Source organism: Pipistrellus kuhlii, unplaced genomic scaffold (assembly GCF_014108245.1).
Source record: "Pipistrellus kuhlii isolate mPipKuh1 unplaced genomic scaffold, mPipKuh1.p scaffold_m20_p_13, whole genome shotgun sequence".
NCBI classification, from domain to species: Eukaryota; Metazoa; Chordata; class Mammalia; order Chiroptera; family Vespertilionidae; genus Pipistrellus; species Pipistrellus kuhlii.
Window position 1 is genome coordinate 17,903,795 of NW_023425438.1, and position 16,932 is coordinate 17,920,726.

The 16,932-nt window shown below is 55.6% G+C and overlaps 1 protein-coding gene across 5 annotated transcripts; it reads right to left on the minus strand.

The window, feature by feature from the left end:
- Positions 1–5,460: 5,460 nt before the first annotated feature.
- ZFP36L2 (ZFP36 ring finger protein like 2) lies at positions 5,461–16,147 on the minus strand. Of its 5 annotated transcripts, none has more exons than XM_045580692.1 (4): positions 15,211–16,147; positions 13,069–14,620; positions 12,430–12,632; positions 6,689–6,896 (listed from the first exon to the last, which is right to left on the minus strand). In XM_045580692.1, the coding sequence occupies exons 1-3, from the start codon at positions 16,130–16,132 to the stop codon at positions 12,464–12,466; spliced, it is 2,643 nt and encodes an 880-aa protein (XP_045436648.1). In that variant the 5' UTR covers positions 16,133–16,147; the 3' UTR covers positions 6,689–6,896; positions 12,430–12,463. The 5 variants fall into 5 exon arrangements, with proteins under 5 accessions (XP_036291072.1, XP_045436648.1, XP_045436647.1 ...); XM_045580691.1 differs by lacking the exon at positions 6,689–6,896 and adding an exon at positions 11,025–11,291; XM_036435179.2 differs by lacking the exons at positions 6,689–6,896; positions 12,430–12,632 and adding an exon at positions 5,461–5,826 and having other exon boundaries at positions 15,211–15,261.
- Between the last annotated feature and the right edge of the window lie 785 nt (positions 16,148–16,932).

Here is a 16,932-nt window from a genome sequence, read left to right on the forward strand (position 1 = left end):
GTCCCCTCTCATTAGAGCACTCGGCCCGCCTCAGAGCCCAGAATTCAGAGTTTGCAATGAACCCAATGCAGGCAGAGAGCGTCGGAAGGCAGGGGGCCTGCTGGCCTTGGACAAGGCATGCACTTTCTCTGACTCTCAGTTTCTGCCTCTGTAATGCAGGTAGCCCTCTCCAGGTGGAGGTAGAGATTTCAAAAAGGCGATGTGGTCTAATACACGGGCTTCCCATACCTTTCTGAAACCTGGGGGCCACATGATGAAACAAAGCTTCCACTTGGAAACAGGACACGATATTGTAGATGAAGACATGGAGGCACAGAGAGATGGAGGAACTCCCCCAAGGTCACACAGCTGGTAAGTGGGGAAACTGGGACAGACCCAGTCTGGTTGGTTCCAGACCGACCTGTGTTCTGGAATACCTGGAGGACAGCGATAGCCGGGGAAAGGCATGGCCGAGCTGGGGTGTCCAGGCTGGAGGAAGCTGGGTGGAGAAAGAGCAGGAGGAGGACAGGGCCAAGGGAGGCAAAGGGACCTTCCAGACTGCACAGGGGGTGCTAGCTCACCCCTACCCCACCCCACCTGGGGCAGGGCAAGCTGAGCAGGCCTCAAGCTCCTCCGCATCCCCCCCCCCTCCCCTGCAGGCTCCCTGGGGACTCCGGCTCAGAGGGGTGACCCCAGGACGGTGTGCAGGGATGCTGCCAGAGTGGGGGACAGAGGGAGGCCCCGACATTATGTAGTGTTGTTGTGTGTCAGATGTGGTGGATTTTATGCCATTTCGTTCTTGTACTGTAGACAATTTTACTGCTGAGGGAAGCCAGCCATTCTAGTGCATGGACCATCCGCTCGCTGCAGAGGGGTGATGGCGCGGGCCCAGAGCCTCGAGGGAACAGAGGGAAGACCAGGATGGGGTCCTGGGCCCACGGGGCCTCACAGGCCAGGGTGAGCCGCAGGATGCTTCCTCTGGGGGTGGGGATGATAGCAGAGCCAGCTGTAGGCCACCTCGCCCTCTCCCCTGGGCTCCCCCTTCTCCTGCCCCATCTCTGACTTCAGCCAGGGCCACGGCTCTCTCCTGAGTCATCTTTGCTTTCTAGCTTTCTGGGTTTTACTCACCTGTCTTCCTGGTTTGGGTTTCCACCTCGTTAAGAGAATTTTCCCCACTCCCTCCAGCACACTTCCAGGGACACATGCACACAGGCTGCTTGGTGACAACATTTGCAAAGGATTCTAAGGGGAGGACCCCAAAGTCAAGGAAAGCCTGAACCTCCCAGCTCACCAGACGTTCCCAGGCCAGCCTCAGCTGCAGGCCCTGGGGCTCTCCCCTCCTGGAGCTGACCAGCCGCCCCTGCTTTGGCAGTGCGCCGCCTCCGCTGCCACAGGCCTGGGGTGATGACACTTCATGCAAAAGGCCCTGCTGCTTCCTCTGCCCCTGGGCAAACAGAAGGCATCCAGAGCCTGCTTCTCCCAGACCTTGGATTATCCCTACAGAGCCCCAGGCAGCCCCTACCCGGCCCCCTCCTGCGCTGAAACCAACCTGAGCTGAGAGAAGGGAGAGCAACCGGGTTGGGCACTGCCCGCCCTGTGCTGAAGGCAGAGAGGGTGTGCAGGGCTACGTGGTTCTGGAAACCTCTCTGCAAGAGGGGGCAAGAAGCAGCCAGAGGAAGGCCTTGGGGGGCACTGCTGGCAGGGACACACAGGTGGCATAAAGCACCTGGTGTGAATGTGCAATCAGCAGAAGGGTGGAAATGATGCAATCGCTCCTTCAGGCATTTATTGAGCACTTACTATATGCCAGGCTCTGATCTAGGCACTGGGAACACAGTGAGAGACCAACAATAAAATAAAATAAAATAAAATAAATAAAATAAAATAAAATAAAATAAAATATAAAATAAAAAATAAAATAAAATAAAATAATAAAATAAAATAAAATAAAATAAAATAATAAAATATAAAATAAAATAAAATAATAAAATATAAAATAAAAATAAAAATAAATAAATAAATAAATAAAATAAAATAGAGTAGAGCCACTAGGAGCTGGCCGGGAAGACGTGTGCTGGCCTGGTGAGGTGAGGTGTGGGGGGCCGGGTGGGGTGCACCTTTGCACCCTGAGGCCACCCAAGGATGGGTGCAGGTGAGCAGCCAGTCCACAGGGTCCCTGGCAGGGTCCCAGGCAGAGGCTCTGGGACAAAGGGGGCCCCTCGAAGGCACTGAGGAGAGGACCACTCTGGGGACAAAGGCAGCCTGCCTCGTGCGGGGGTGCGGGGGGTGCACAGCCAGTGGCAGACCCGGACCCAGGGAGACCTTGCTGGCTCCCCTCTTGGTCCCCGTCTCCTCAGCCTCCATGATCACTCCCTCCCGGGCCGGCCCCCAGGGCTTCAGGTGGTGGGAAGGGAGAACAGGAAGAGCTGCCCTGCCCAGGGTCTGCTATGGCGGGCCAGGGAAAGGCCCAGGACGTGTTTACATTTTCCCTCCTTTCCTGCTGGTGGCTCCGCAGGCTGGCGGTTACACCACTGTGGTTTGCTGGCCCAGGGAGTGCCTCCATTACATAACGCCTGACACAACCGCCCCTGAGACACACACACACACACACACACACACAGGGCACATGCTCACTCACACTCTTGTGTGCGTACACACACACACACACACACACACACACACACACACACACGCACCTACACAGCCTCACCCCCCTCCACTAGAACACTATTGTCTCGGGAGGCTTTCTGCTGCCCCCACCAACAGTCACCATCAGTGGCACAACCTTCCCACTTCCTTGTCCTCAGGTGCCCTCAGGGGCAGCCTCATCGTTGGCACCAGCCCCAAAGTGGGGGAGATGGGGCTTAGCCACCGGAGGAGGACGGGAGAACAGGACAGGAGACAGAAAGACAGACCCCAAGGGGCAGCCCCTGGTCTGTGGACTCCGGAAACTCAGAACAGCCCTACAGGGAGTGAACTGGGGTAAAAATGGTCTCTGAGGCACCCAGAGAGGTGGAGGGGGTGGGCACTTAGCACCACATTGTTGGAGGGTTACTAGGATGGCAGGTTTTGAGTTTTTATTTTTTTTTTGTGGTTGTAAACTTTATTTTTAAAGTATTTTTATTGATTTCAGAGAGGGAGAGGTAGGAACATCAGTGATGAAAAATCATTGATCGGCTGCCTCCTGCACACCCCATCAGGGACTGAGCCCACAACCAGGGTAAGTGCCCTGACCGAGAATCAAACCTTGACCTCCTGGTCAACTCTCAACCACTGGCTGGGCTTCAAGGTTTTTTCGTTGTTGTTTTTTTGTTAATCCTCACCTGAGAATATTTTCCCATTGATTTATAGAGAGTGGAAGGGAGGAGAAGAGACAGAGAGCGAGAGAAAGACCAGTGTGAGACAGACACACCGATTGGTTGCCTCCTACACCAGAGGCAACAGAGGGCCTGCAACAGAGGTGTGTGCCCTTGACCGGAATCGAACTTGAAACCCTTCCGTCCTCGGGCCGATGCTCTCTCCACTGAGCCAAACCGGCCAGGGCAGTTTCAAGGGTTTACACACACATTATCTCCACAGAAGCATGGGAGTCACCCCACGACTCAGCACCCTGCCCCTCGGGAGTGATTCCTGGTGGGAACACTCCCCCCCCCTCTGTGGATGAGGATGCCCATGGCAGCTGAGTAAGGCAGCGCTCCGGCCATCCCTGGGCCTCACCCATGGAAACGATGCCACGGCCTCGGCGAGGGAGGGCAGGAGGACAGCGCCCCATGCAGCCAGCCGAACCGTAAATGAATGTGTGGGTAAATATTTAGAGACAGAGCCGCGCCGTCACATTGCTGGAACTCCTCACACAGAGCGGTTACCAGGTGATCAGCTCTGCGGGGTGTGGCTGAGGAGGAAGGCTGCGAGGGACTGTCCCACTGGTCCACATTGGAATTCAATGTCTACGGCTGGGGTATTCCGAAACAGCCTGCATACATACGTTTGGAACAGAAGGAAAAACTCAACAAAAGGCTAGGCCTACTAAGAACTGTGCGTTTTGCCGAAACTGGTTTGGCTCAGTGGATAGAGCGTTGGCCTGCAGACTGAAGGGTCCCAGGTTCGATTCCGGTCAAGGGCACATACTTTGTTGCGGGCACATCCTCAGGAGGGGGTGTGTAGGAGGCAGCTGATGGATGTTTCCCTCTCATCTATGTTTCTAATTTTCTATCCCTTTCCCTTCCTCTCTGTAAAAAAAAAAAAAAAAAAAAATCAATAAATTATATTTTTTTTTTAAAAAAAGAACTGTGCATTTTCCCCCTGGTGAACAGCTGGCGACTCTGCCCTGGCATGGGGTGTGGGCGTGGGTGGCATCGTGGCCCCACCGTTCATGAGCTGGGAGACCTTGGGCAAACGTCTTTGTTTCTCTGAGCATCACCTGACAGATGGGAGAGGGCAGCACCCCTCTCACAGGAGCTGGTGGTTTGTTTTTTTAGTTACTGAGGCCCTTTTAGGAGCCAGGTTGGGGTGTGTAAAGAGGATCATGATGGTTCTCACACTGAAGGACCTTCCAGGCTAGGGAGGAAGACAGGGGTGCAGGGGGAATGTGTTCTGTGCTCCTACAAAGGCCTGGCCTGCGCAGGGGCCCTGGGGGCTGCGGCTGGGTGGATGGACGGGTGAGGTGGAGACGGAGGCGGCAGGGGGACCCCAGGGGAGCATGGAGGCAGAGCCTCAAAGAGCATGTTTGGAAGCTCGGAGTTGAACGAGGAGTGAGGGAACCCTTCCGGGTCTTTGGGCGGCAGGGGCACTCACCTGCGGGTTTGGGCAGCTGGCTGTGGGAATGGGGGCTGGGAGGAGGAGCACCTGGGGCTCCTGCTCAGCTGCTGTCCGGGGGAGAGGGGAGCCGGAGTTGCTGAGGAGGTCAAGACCGGTGGGGGGTGAGGGGTAGTGGTGGGGGAACAATGAGCAGGATGAGGGAGAGAAATGCCAGATGGGGCTGTCGTTTTAGAGAGGGGGGTCTGAGTGGCTCCCGAAAAGGTGACACGTAGCAGGAAATTGAAAACAGGCCATGAGATTTAGCCTGTTTAGACGGAGGGAACAGCAGGTGTAAAGGCCCTGACACAGAAAAGAGCCTGCATGGTTGGAGCAGGAAGAGGGGAGGAGTCAGGTCAGAAAGGAAAGGGGCTTTAGGGCAGGTCAGCTGGGTTGGCTGGGTCCTAAAGATAATGTAGGACTCGCTAAGATTTTATCTAAAAAAAAAATATTGTTTTATTATATATTTTGTTTTAAAAATATTTTTAAAAATATTATTATTTTTTGTGTGTGATTTCAGAGAGGGAGAGAGAGAGAGAAACATCAATGATGAGAGTCATTCATCGGCTGCCTCCTGCCGATGAGGATCGAGCCCACAACCCAGGCATGTGCCCTGACCAAGAATCAAATCATGACCTCCTGGTTCAAAAGTTGGCCTTGCTAAGATTTTAGATTTTGAGCAAAGAATGGCTTGAAGTGATTGTGTTTTTAAGGCACAGATGTAGAAATCTGAGTTTGCAGACAGTGTGGGAGGAAGGCAGGGAGCAGAGGAGTCAGAGAGGCAGCCTGGGGCGGTCTGAAGGAGCAACCGTTTAGATTCCTTTGAATTCTACTTCAGCCTTTTTCTCCCCAGCCGCCTGGCCCCGGGCATGCAACTTCTCTGGGCGCAGTTTCCTTATCTTTGAAACCTGGGCAGTAGCAGTCCCTCAGTCTTGCTGCAGTAGATGTAAAGGCTGTTATTAACATACATAAACCTGTAGTGCATAATAGGGGCTCCATAAAGAGTCACTTTGAGGATCTTCAAGGCATTCCAATCCCGAGCTGAGGGCAGAGAGGAAGAGAAGGATGATGAAACATAATGGTAATAATAGCCAGCTAGTTCTTGTTGAATACCTACCACCTCTAGGCACAACCTTTGACAAATAGTATCTCACTTAATCTTTACGACAAAAACAAGGCCAACAATAGATTAACCCATCTTATTTTTCTAATGAAGAAACAGGAGGCTCAAAGGTCACCCAGGGGGTAATTGGCAGCAAATGGGACCCATGCCCCACCCTCTGGCTCCAGCGCCCCCAGTTTTTCCTGAAGGGGGGAACCTACTGAGCTCTGAGCTGATAGGTCCCCATGAGCCCCCCCTCTCAGGGGTGTTAGCATGGTTAGGGGGTGCTCTGAGGATAATTTTTTAATTTAAAACATTTTAATTGAAAACGTTCAACTGAAATACAGCACATTTCAAAGGAAATCATCAGACCCAAAATAGGATGCTCTAATACAGGAATTGCTGGTGGGCAGAGGCCAGGCTAGTGGTCTCTTGAGTGTTGAGCCCCATCCTGTGCCACTTTGCTCTGTTCTTCAGCCCCAGGTGCTGTATCCATTTTTCCTTTCCTCTCTGGAACCATGCTGCCTTTAACCACAGGGCCCTTGCACTAGCTGCTCCTTTAAAAAAAAAAAAAAAAGTATAGTTGACAGTAGATAGAGTGGACTGAAGGGTCCCGGGTTCAATTCCGGTCAAGGGCATATGCCTTGGTTGGGGGCGCATCCCCAGTGGGGGGTGTGCAGGAGGCAGCTGATTGATGTTTCTCTCTCATCGATGTTTCTAACTCTCGATCCTTCTCCCTTCCTCTCTGTAAAAAAATCATTAAAAAAAAGAAAAAAAAAAAGAAAAAGAACTGTCTGTGGGATAACTGCAAGGTCAGGTCAGCAGTCCCAGCATCCCACCCCTGTGATATGTGCACTGAATCCCAGGGCAGGGAGGGGGACCTGCCAGCCACTCTGAATCGCATCACCTCTGGCCCTCAGCAATACATGCCTCCTGCCTGCATTCCCATCTCCACAGGGAGTCTGGGCACCCAGTGGGTGCTCAATAAAGTCCTGGCGCCAGGGTCCGACGGGACCTGAACCTTCCACACTAGCCAGGGTGCAGGCAAGGAAACAGCAGGTTGGCGAGTGGGGCAGGGCTCAGGGACTGCCCTGCCAGCAGCCACTCACCCATCACCTCGGGAGGGTGGGACTGGGGAAGACCAGGCCTTGGGCATGCATTTCAAAGGCTTCGCTCCTCCCAGTAAAACCAGCATGGCCCCCGTGGAGGAGTCACAGGCAGCCCGGCCTCCTGCAGAGGGGGGGGGGGGGTCACTGGGAATTCTGTGTTTCATCAAATATGGCGCTGGCCAGGGAGCTTTATTTGAAAATCATTTTAATTAGCCGGAAACGAGGAGTTTAATAAATGGAAAACAGAGACCGTTCCAAGGCCACAGCTGGGAAACACTTGCTTTTTAAAAAAATTCCGCCTGGCTTCCCAGGCCAGCTCAGCACCCTGACACAGGGGCCCGATTGCCAGAGGAATCCACAAGGAAAACAAAGCTTATTTTTAGAGAAATATTTTAAACCCGTTTCCAGCGAGTTGAGGAGTGTTCTTGTCTGCCCCGAGTGAGTATCTGCCCTTGTATTTCAGAGCCACTCGCACCCCGGGACGCACACGCCTATCTGACAGCTATTTCTGCACCGATGAAAATAATCGGGCTCCTTCCTCCTCCACCCTGAGGACTGTTTCTAAATACGTCCCTCTGGTCAGACCCAGGAGGCCTGTGCCCTGCAGGTGTGCCCCCCAATAAAGTGCGTTGGGAGTCCCTGCAGGCCCAGAGGCCCGTCTGCCACCCTCCCTCCCGTCAGCCCTGCTCTGCCCTCAGCCCTGCAGGAAGCGGACGACAGCCTGGCCGTCATTTCCGGGTTTTGAAAGCTGTGTGTAACTCGAAAAGAGGCCTGCTAAACGGGGCTGCTTTTCCTCTGTAGGGGTTGTTAACACCCTGACCCCCGCATGGACACGCTCCCAAACACACAGACACATCCGGACCCAAACACACAGCGACTCCGACAGGGCCTCCCTTACATCCCGCAGACCCACACACCTACCCACACAGCATTAGCTGCACAGATACAGCCGCAGCGTCAGGCACACCCAAACCCACACCCACACCCAGATCCACACACACACCTACTCACATTCGGAGCAACAGACACACCCAAGCTCACACCCATACTCACACACACACACACACACAGATTTCCACAGCCACCCATAGACTCACACACCCTCTAGACATACATACTCCACAGAGACCCACACTCCCACAGGCAACCCCACACCACAGTACTCCCCCCACGGAAACACCACACCCACAGAGCCCTGAGCACCTGCACAGGGTGATACTTACGAACACACACACACACACACACACGCACGCACACACGCACACACGTCGCCCTCCCTATGGACGTCCCCGACAGGCCTCCCCCACGCGTGCAGATACCCTTAGACACATCCACACTCATATGTGTTCCAGCTCTAGCACAACCTGTCGGGAGAGGCTGGGAGCACACACCGAGGCAGGCCTGGGCCCGGAGGTGCTGTGGCTGCCTGCAGCCCAGACCCCCCACCCGCCTCCTTCCTGCAGGGCTCCTCCCGGGCAGGCCTGTCCAGCTGCCAGGCCTCGCTCCACCCTGGCCCGCCCTCTTTTGCTCCCTCCCGCCCTCCCTGGCCTTGCCAGCAGCAAGGAACTGGACCAGCCCCGGACGGCCACAGGTCTGCACATCTGGAGTGCGAACAAGAAAGAAAACAAACCCAATTAAGTAAGATAATAATGACGGGATGTGGCTACAGGCCCCTGATGGAAGGTAAGCCCCGGCCTGGGCTTCCCCTCTAGGGAGCCGAGCCAGCTCCCACTAACTAACGCAGCAAGGCCAAGGAAGGCAGAGAGAGACCCAACTTCCACTTTCAAGGCAGTCACATCTGTCCCCACGCTTGTCACCACAAGCCAAACCGAAGAGGGAGTGCCTGGGGACAGTTCCCTTCCACGTTCAAGTGCACTCTAGCGGGCTTCCGCCCTGCACACGCCCAGCCCAGGGATTTCAGAACGGAGCATTCTAGTGCAGGGCCAGACTTGCAGCCAAGAGCTCTGCCTGTTGGCCCTGGCTGCCTTGGGCCCTCCCAGGCCTTGGCCCTTTCATCTGGGTTCCTGAGCGGCTGCAGCGCTCACAATCCTCCATCTATCCCCAAGGGTGGGTGCAGAGCTTTCGCCTTCTCAATAGTTTTTTTGTGTCCTGTCTCCCCCCCACCCCCACCCCCCGCCCCCTCCTTTTATGCACTCAACAGTAGATTCAGGCAGAGCGAGGGGCAGGAAATATGACCACGCACGCATCCCTTCTCTGAGAAGGTGGTACACACTAATGGGGTTGTTAAAAAACAAAACAAAACACACCTTCCTTTTCAAACAGCTGGTGGAAACGCCACCCTATTAGGGCATTCTAAAACACACATTACGGGCTCGTTTTCACAAGCGACTACAAAAGAATTTTATCTTGAGTTAACACGGTTTTCCACCCAGTCAGCTTGAGTTCCGCTCCCCAGCCTGCGAAAGAAATCCTGGCTTGTCTTTACTTGCAGTTTGTTATTTCTTGCTCCTTTAAGTTTAAGCGAAAACTTTCCTAAGGGTGATCAAGCCACAGCGGAGAGTTTTGTTTGCTGTGAATTCCAGCCGCGGCAGAGACAATGACCTACATACCCTCCATTGATCTGTGGCAAGAGGAAATTTCTGAATGATTCTCCTCCCCCCCTTCCCCACCCCCCTCACACCCCCAAGCTTTCCACACTCCACTGGGTCTGAAATACAAAACACATCAGATCTTAGCAGTTGGGCTTGCAAACAAGCCAATTTTGAAAAATAAATGTGGCTTACCCCAAAAAGAAGCCGAACATTCCAGCTGATCAAAAGGACTTGTTTGAGGAAAATAAAGTTTTGGAATGAAGTGGAGGCAAGCAAGGCCTTGAAAACGCAGTCTGGCCTCCTCAGCACCCCATTCTAGACCTTTCCACATTCTTGATGGTGAAGAGGCCAGAGAGCCTGCAGGGTCCTTGCTGGAGAACCCTCCTCGGCCTGGGGTTTCCCCTCCCTCACAGTGGGGGCCCGCAGCCAAGGGCCGGGCATCTGGGAGGACTTTGAAACTGTTCCTCACCCCCCTTTGGCAGCGTGCGCCCAGCACCAAAACGCTCCAGCTAACACCAGTGCAATCATCGTTAACGTGAAACAGCTGCCTGAAGCCCAGTGGGGCCGGCAGGCTGCCCACCCCGGGCCGGCTCAGCTGTGAGACAGGGATCTGGCTGGCCCTGCTGGGAGAGGGGCTTCGAGTACTGGCTGATACAGCCCAGCTGTCGTAGATAAGAAAACGAACTTGCTAAACGTCTTACCTACTTTGGAAAAAGTTGTCTGAACGGTGCGGGGGGTGGAGAAAGGTGAAGGAAAAAACAAAACACATGATTTATGAATCCGTTTTTTTAAGTTTTTAAAGTGATTGTAGGAAAAAAAATAGTTGAGAGTCAGCAAACTGGTAGGTTTTTTTCCCCCCCTTTACCCGGAGACCTGGGCTGAATTTGCTCTCTGGTCACTGGGCCATCTCAGACACTCTCCGTTTGCATAAGGAACACGTGTGCCCTCACTGCCAGAGGAAGCTGTCCGCATAAACAAACATTACCCAGATATATGTGTAACCTCTTTCATCTTCCCTCCTCTCTGGACAAGGGCACAATCAGGCTTTCCAAAGTCCAGGAAAACCCCCGACCTAACCCCCCCAACACTTCCAGTTTAGCACTTACAGGGCCTGCAGCCCACAGCCTGGCAAGACTGTCCTCTCCCCACAGTTCAGTTCCCTGGGCGTCCCAGCAGAAAAAAAAAAAAAAAAATCCTCAGCTGCCATTGCAGACACGTGATCCATTTGATGACTCACAGGCCACGCCCCTCCAGGCCTTCCAGCCAGGCCTCTCCACCAGCAACACTGGGATGCACCTTATTACCAAGGGGAACAGCTAACCATCCAAATAATTACTTTTTCAGCTGAAGAATTTACTATATAAAATATGGAGGGGCAGACTCTGCTAGCTCTCTAAATCCTAGCCCCCAACCCCTCTGAGACCTGGGCCAGGCCTGACAAAACGATGGGAAGCTATAGTCCCATTAAAAAGCTACCTTACACGTGAATACCTTTTTTTCCCAAAAATTTTATTGGGGGGAAAACTACAAAACATTTACAGTACAATGTTTACAGTCACAATCTGTAGTGAGCTGATTCCCCAAAGTATATTACAACTCAAGTTGACTTTTGTTACATTCAAATACCTACTTCTGTGTCAAAGTAGTCCCGAGTATACAACATAACATAGTGCTCCAACTGTACCTACGTACATACAAACTACAGCTACTGCTCATTCACCCGCTGTCTAGGAAAAAAAAGCATTCTTGGCCTTTCTACAATGGGAAGAAAAATAGTACAAGTTTTGGAATTTTCTGTAATCAAGGCATATTCATGTAATAACATACTATTATTTTAGCACTAAGAGGTGGCCTCTTCACTTTATCTATATAAAAAAAGTGGTAAAAAAAATCTTTTCCTGTTGTGCAGTTGAACCCATCCTACATTCAAATTCTCTCAAGCACTAAATAGACAAAAAAATACTTATTTGGTTGAGGAAGATTTAAGGCTAGTTCTGGCCCTTCCAAAGGCACTGTGAGACTACCCCCCATTATTGCTACATGTCTGTATACGCAGAATTATGTCACAGTAGAACTGGTGGAATAAGCAAACAAACATCTTTAGCTAGGCTATAAAGTTGGAATGAGAAAAGCATGCCACATTTCAACCTGACTGCTAAGTATGTGGTCACTTTTTTTATCGTTGGATGGGCTACAACCATTATACATTCTAAGAAAACTCTCAAACTACTTCCACAGCATGTAGATTTCTATAAAGAAATCATTCAATCTTTCAGAGATTTACGTAAACAAGTAAAGAAATTAATGAAATAAATATTACATACAATCTCTTAAATTAAGATTTTTTTTTACTCATTTACAATAAAATAACCATGTGAAGTTACAAAAGTCATATATTACTGTGAAAACAACATACACTCCACATTTTGCCGATTAATAATGGCAATCATAATTTAACATAATAAAAGAATATATATCTATTGCTTTCCATCATACCTGATAAATACAGTATGAACAAAATTTTCAATGTATACTTTTCACAAGATAATAAATAAGTTAAATAGGTTTTTTTCATATTGAGTTGTGGTGCAGTGGTGCGAATCAACTCAAAAAAACAGCTAAAAATTCAGCAGTTATTCCCCAACAACTACAACACTAACTAAGCTCTGCCCAAGGCTTCCAGAGAGAGCAGACAAAATGGTTCTAACTTAAACATCCACTAAGTTAAGTGGTAGCAATGAAACCAGTAACCCAGTATGAAACTTTGGAATGCAAGGTTTTTTGTTTTTTTTTTTCCAGGCACACATAACTCGGTTAAAATACAAACACATGAACCTATGGAGCCTACTATCAAGGCATGTTCTTGGCGAAGTATTACATTTTAGAAGCTTACAGGGTTTAACAAGGTGGTGGCTTGGCTGGTTTGTTTACACTGGTCTGAGACACACACAATAAGGAACTTCTTTCAAGACAGGAGTTCCCACATCTGGACTGTAACTAATGCTTTTCAAGTGAGGATATGGAATGGTGTGGTTGGTAGCTGCTGGTGCTGGGTTGATTTTTCCCCCCCCCTGAAGTCCCAAACTCATCTGAGACCTGAAAACGTTGAAGTGTTTGGTTTTTGTTTGTTTGTTTGTTCTTATTCGCATCACAACTGCCCAGGTTGTGAATATTTTGTTCATCCATACAAAAAAAGTTCGTTGGCTGTTTTTGTTTTTTTTCCTTTTCTCAACAAGAATGAAACTTGGTAATAATAAAAATAATAATAGAAAAACAAAACGAGGAAACCGAAAAGGGGAGGGAGGGGTGTGGAGGCCCCTCTCCTGGCACACAAGTTCGAGTCCAAGTGCTCGGTCCAGCCTTGCAGTCTGCACGTGGCCTTGTTCACTCCCCCACTTCTCGTGTCCCACCTGCCCCCCTAAAATAAAAGCTCGGTCGAGATGGCAGGGGGGGTGCACCCTCCTCTCCAACAACACCCCCAGAACCGGCAATCTCCCCCTTCCTTCCTCCTTCCTCACTGGCGCCCCCTTGCCTCAGTCGTCGGAGATGGAGAGGCGGCTGAAGATGGGCAGGCGGCGGCCGGGGTCCAGGCTGGGGGACTCGGAGCCGCTGAGGCTGCCGGAGCTCAGGGAGCCGCTCAGGTAGCTGTCGCGGTCCGACAGCGAGTCCGGGGGGCTCGGGGGCGCGTCGAACACGGGCGACTCGGACAGGCGGCGCGGCAGCTGGTAGCTGAAGGGCGGCGAGGGCGGCGCGGCGGCGGGCAGGGGCGCGCTGGGCGGCTGCGCGGGGGGCACCAGGCCCGGCTGCTGCTGCTGCTGCTGCTGGGAGCGGTAGTAGGCGGCGGCCACGGCGGCGAAGTTGTGGGTCTGGATGGCGAGCGGCGTGATGAGGCTGGTGAGCTCCGGGCCGAAGGCGAAGGCGTTGTTGGCGCAGGAGGCGGCCGAGCAGGCGGCGCACGGGGCGCCGGGGGCCAGCAGGTCTTCGGCGCCGCCCGTACCGTACAGGAGCGCGGCGGCCGCCGCCGCTGCAGCCGCCGCCGTGGCAGAGGAGGCACAGCACGTCGGGGCGCCCGAGGGCGTGGAGGCCGCGGAGGTGGAGGAGGAGCAGGAGGACGCGGACGAAGAGCAAGAGGAGGAGGAGGCCGAGGAGCAGGAGGGCAGCGGCGGCGGCGGCGTGCGGGACGTGGGGCTGTCGAGCAGCAGCAGCTGCGACGACTCGAGGCCCCCGCCACCGCCGCCGCCGGGAGGCTGGTGGTGGTGGCCCGACGGGAAGCCCGAGAAGCTGAGGCTGTGATGCAGCTTGGGCCGCGGCTCCCGGGGGAAGCCCAGGGCCAGCGCGTCGCCGCCAACGCGGGCACCGAAGGCGCGCAGGTCCCCCCCGGAGGAGGCGCCCCCGCCGCCGCCGCCGCCCGAGGGCGCGGGCCGCCGCTCGTCCGCGTTGTGGATGAAGTGGCAGCGCGGCCCGTAGGGGCAGAAGCCGATGGTGTGGAAGGTGCGGCACAGCTCCGTCTTGTACTTGGGGTGGCGGGTCAGGCTGCGCAGCTCGTGGAAGCCGTGGGCGAACTGGCACTTCTCGCCGTACTTGCACGTGCCGCTCTCCTCGAAGGGCCGGCACAGCTCCGTCTTGTAGCGCGTGGAGTTGATCTGGGAGCCGCTGCCGCCGCCGCCGCCGCCCTTCTGCTGCTGCTGCTGCTGCTGCAGGTGCAGGAGGTGCTGGCTGCGCTCGCCGTTCTCGCTGAAGGAGCGGTCCCGGAATTTGTTCTCCTTGTTGAGCAGCGCGGTGCCGCCGCCGCCGCCGCCGCCCCCCGACGGCTCCTTGAGGCTGCTGCTGCTGTAGGGGGCAGCCGGGCTCCCCGCCACCCCGCCGCCGCCGCCGCCGCTGGGCGCGCCCGGGAACTTGGGCGAGCAGCTGCCCGGGCTGGGCGCCGCGGGGTGGGCGAGCGCGTGCAGGTTGCTGGCCGAGTGCCGTCGGAGGAAGCCCGGCGTGAAGGCCGCGCTGGGGGCGGCGGCAGCGGCCACGGGCGTGCCCACCGCCTTCTTGTCCAGCATGTTGTTCAGATGGAGGTTGGCCAGGGATTTCTCCGTCTGCCGAAAGGGAGAGCGGGGAAGGGGTTAAAAAAAAAAAAAAAAAGGAAGAGTTGGGGCGAGGGGCAGAGTTAACTGCCAGGCTTCTGGTTGTTTTTTTTCCCTCTCTGCGGATTTCGACTCGGCCCCCACCCCTCCACCCCAAAAAAAGTTCGCGCTGGTAGGAGCCGGGCTCCCACTTCACCCCGTGCTGCTGGGTTTCGACCTGGGATCCTCGGCCCGTGGGCCGCTGGCTCGGGCGGCGCAGACTCGGCCCGGGAAGCCCCGGGCAGCGTGGCCGCGGCCGGTCGGTCGGCCGGGGAGACACTAAACAGCTACAGCCGCTTCCCCCTCCTGCCCGGCCTCCCTCCCCGCTCCTTCTCCCTGCCTGGGAGGCACCCACCAGCACGAACGACTACTACAACAAACTTGGGTGTTTTTTTTTTTTCTCCCAACTCCCCAAAAAGTCAACGTGGGGAGGGGCTCCCCCCAAAAAAGGCCGAGGGACAGAAAAAGCAAAGTCTGAAAAAACAAAACAAAACACACTCCAAGGGCTTCCTGCTTGCTGCTTTGCCCGCCTTCTTCTCTCCTTTGCTCCGAGCCCCGCGTACCTTGCACAAGAAGTCGATGTCGTAGAAGGCGGGCAGAAGTGTGGTCGACATGTTTCTGGATCCTGTAAGGGTCCGGGCTGCAGGCTGGGAGGAGGTCCGAGGGAGCCTTCGGCGCGGCGGCACTGCCGGACCGGAGGAGCCACGACGGATAACGGGAGAGGGGCGGGGGAGGGACCCGAAGTCGGCGGGGAGCGAGGAAGGAGGGAGAGGGGGGAGCAGCGTGGACGCGTCGGAGGGTGCCCCGGGGAGTGCGGCGTGGGGGGAAAAGAAGGAGAAGCCAAGAGCGCTGCTCCTCCGCGCCCCGGGGTGCCAAGCCCGCCCGCCCCCCCCCCAGCGCGGAGCCGGCGGCAGCTCGCGGACTGCTGGAACTCGGGGGCAGCCGCGCTCGCGCCCTATATAGCCAGCCGCGCGCCGGGGGAGGGGACGGGCTCGCCCCGCTGGGGTCTCCAGGCAACAGGCTGCCCGCCGGCCAGCGGACGTCAGGTGCCTTCCCGGCCTCCCATTGGCCGCCGCCAATTTTTTTTCTTGCTGGGGGCGGGGCGAAGCCTGGGGGCGGGGCCCCCGCCGGCCCGCGGTGGCCTGGGAGCTCGGCCTGGCTGGGTGCTGGGGGTGCTGCTGCTGCTGCTGCTGCTGCTGGGCGGGGGGGGGGGGACGCGGCTTCCCTCCTGGGGGGCCGCACGGTGGAAAAGCCCCAGCACGTCTCACGTGGCTGGCGTCGTCTTGCAGTCCTGGACGTGTCTTTCCCCGCCCGATCCTGCCAGGCGGAATGGCGTTTGATTTTAACTCCCACCCAGGGGTTCAATAGGGAACGCGCGGGAATTGCAAAATGCAAGAATACTGCAACCGTCGGCGCGGCCCGGCTGGTTTGCAAAGGGTGCTGTGCTGTGGTCGGAGGACCAGGGTTCGGGGGGGGGGGGGGCATGTTGGGGTGCGGGCTCAGGGCCCAAGCCTGATGGGTGGAGGCTTCGCCCCGGCTGCACGTGGAGGCCCGGTGGGGGTGGGGCGGCAGCGGCCACGCGGGCGGCAGTCTCGCCGCCGGGAGGAGCCCGGGCCGCTTTCCCCGCCCCGCTCCCCGCCCAGGCTGCAGTAAACAGGGCCGGCCTGGACGCCCGGGCAGGGCAGAGTGTCTGAGGACAAGGCGCTGGCTTTGCTAATCACATCACAAGACCTTGAGCCTGGGCCAAAGTCGCGGAGTGGCGCGGGGCGTCCCGGGCGGGGGAGTCTCCTGCGAGGACGGGAGGAAAGGCAGGCAGAGCGGCGGAGGCATGGAGGCGGCTTCCCGCCGCCCTGTGTGTCTCCTGGTCAGTCCGGCCTTTCCCAGCCCTCCCAGGGATTGGGGTGTAGCTGCCAGCCAAGCTCCCCCGCCCGCCCGCAGCCTTGGCCTGGCGCACCCTCCAAGCCCTCCCTTGGCCACTGGGGGAGCCGCGCCCCGACTTAGCTCGTTGTGGGCCGCAGGCTCTGGCTAAAGCTGCCCGCGGCCAGGCAGGGCTGGGCACCGAGGGCTCGGATGATGGACTCGCCCCCATTTCCTCTCGCCAGCTCCACACCCCTAACGCCGGTGCCGGGAAATGTTCTGCCTCCGGGTACGGGGCAGACACCCCCTCTAGCGCCCAGTGAGGCTAAAGCCGCGGACAGTCCCACTCGGGCAGATAAGAGACTGTTGCAGGCCACTTCCTACCTATAATTATGCTGCCAAAAAGCTGGAGCTGGGCCCATGATTCT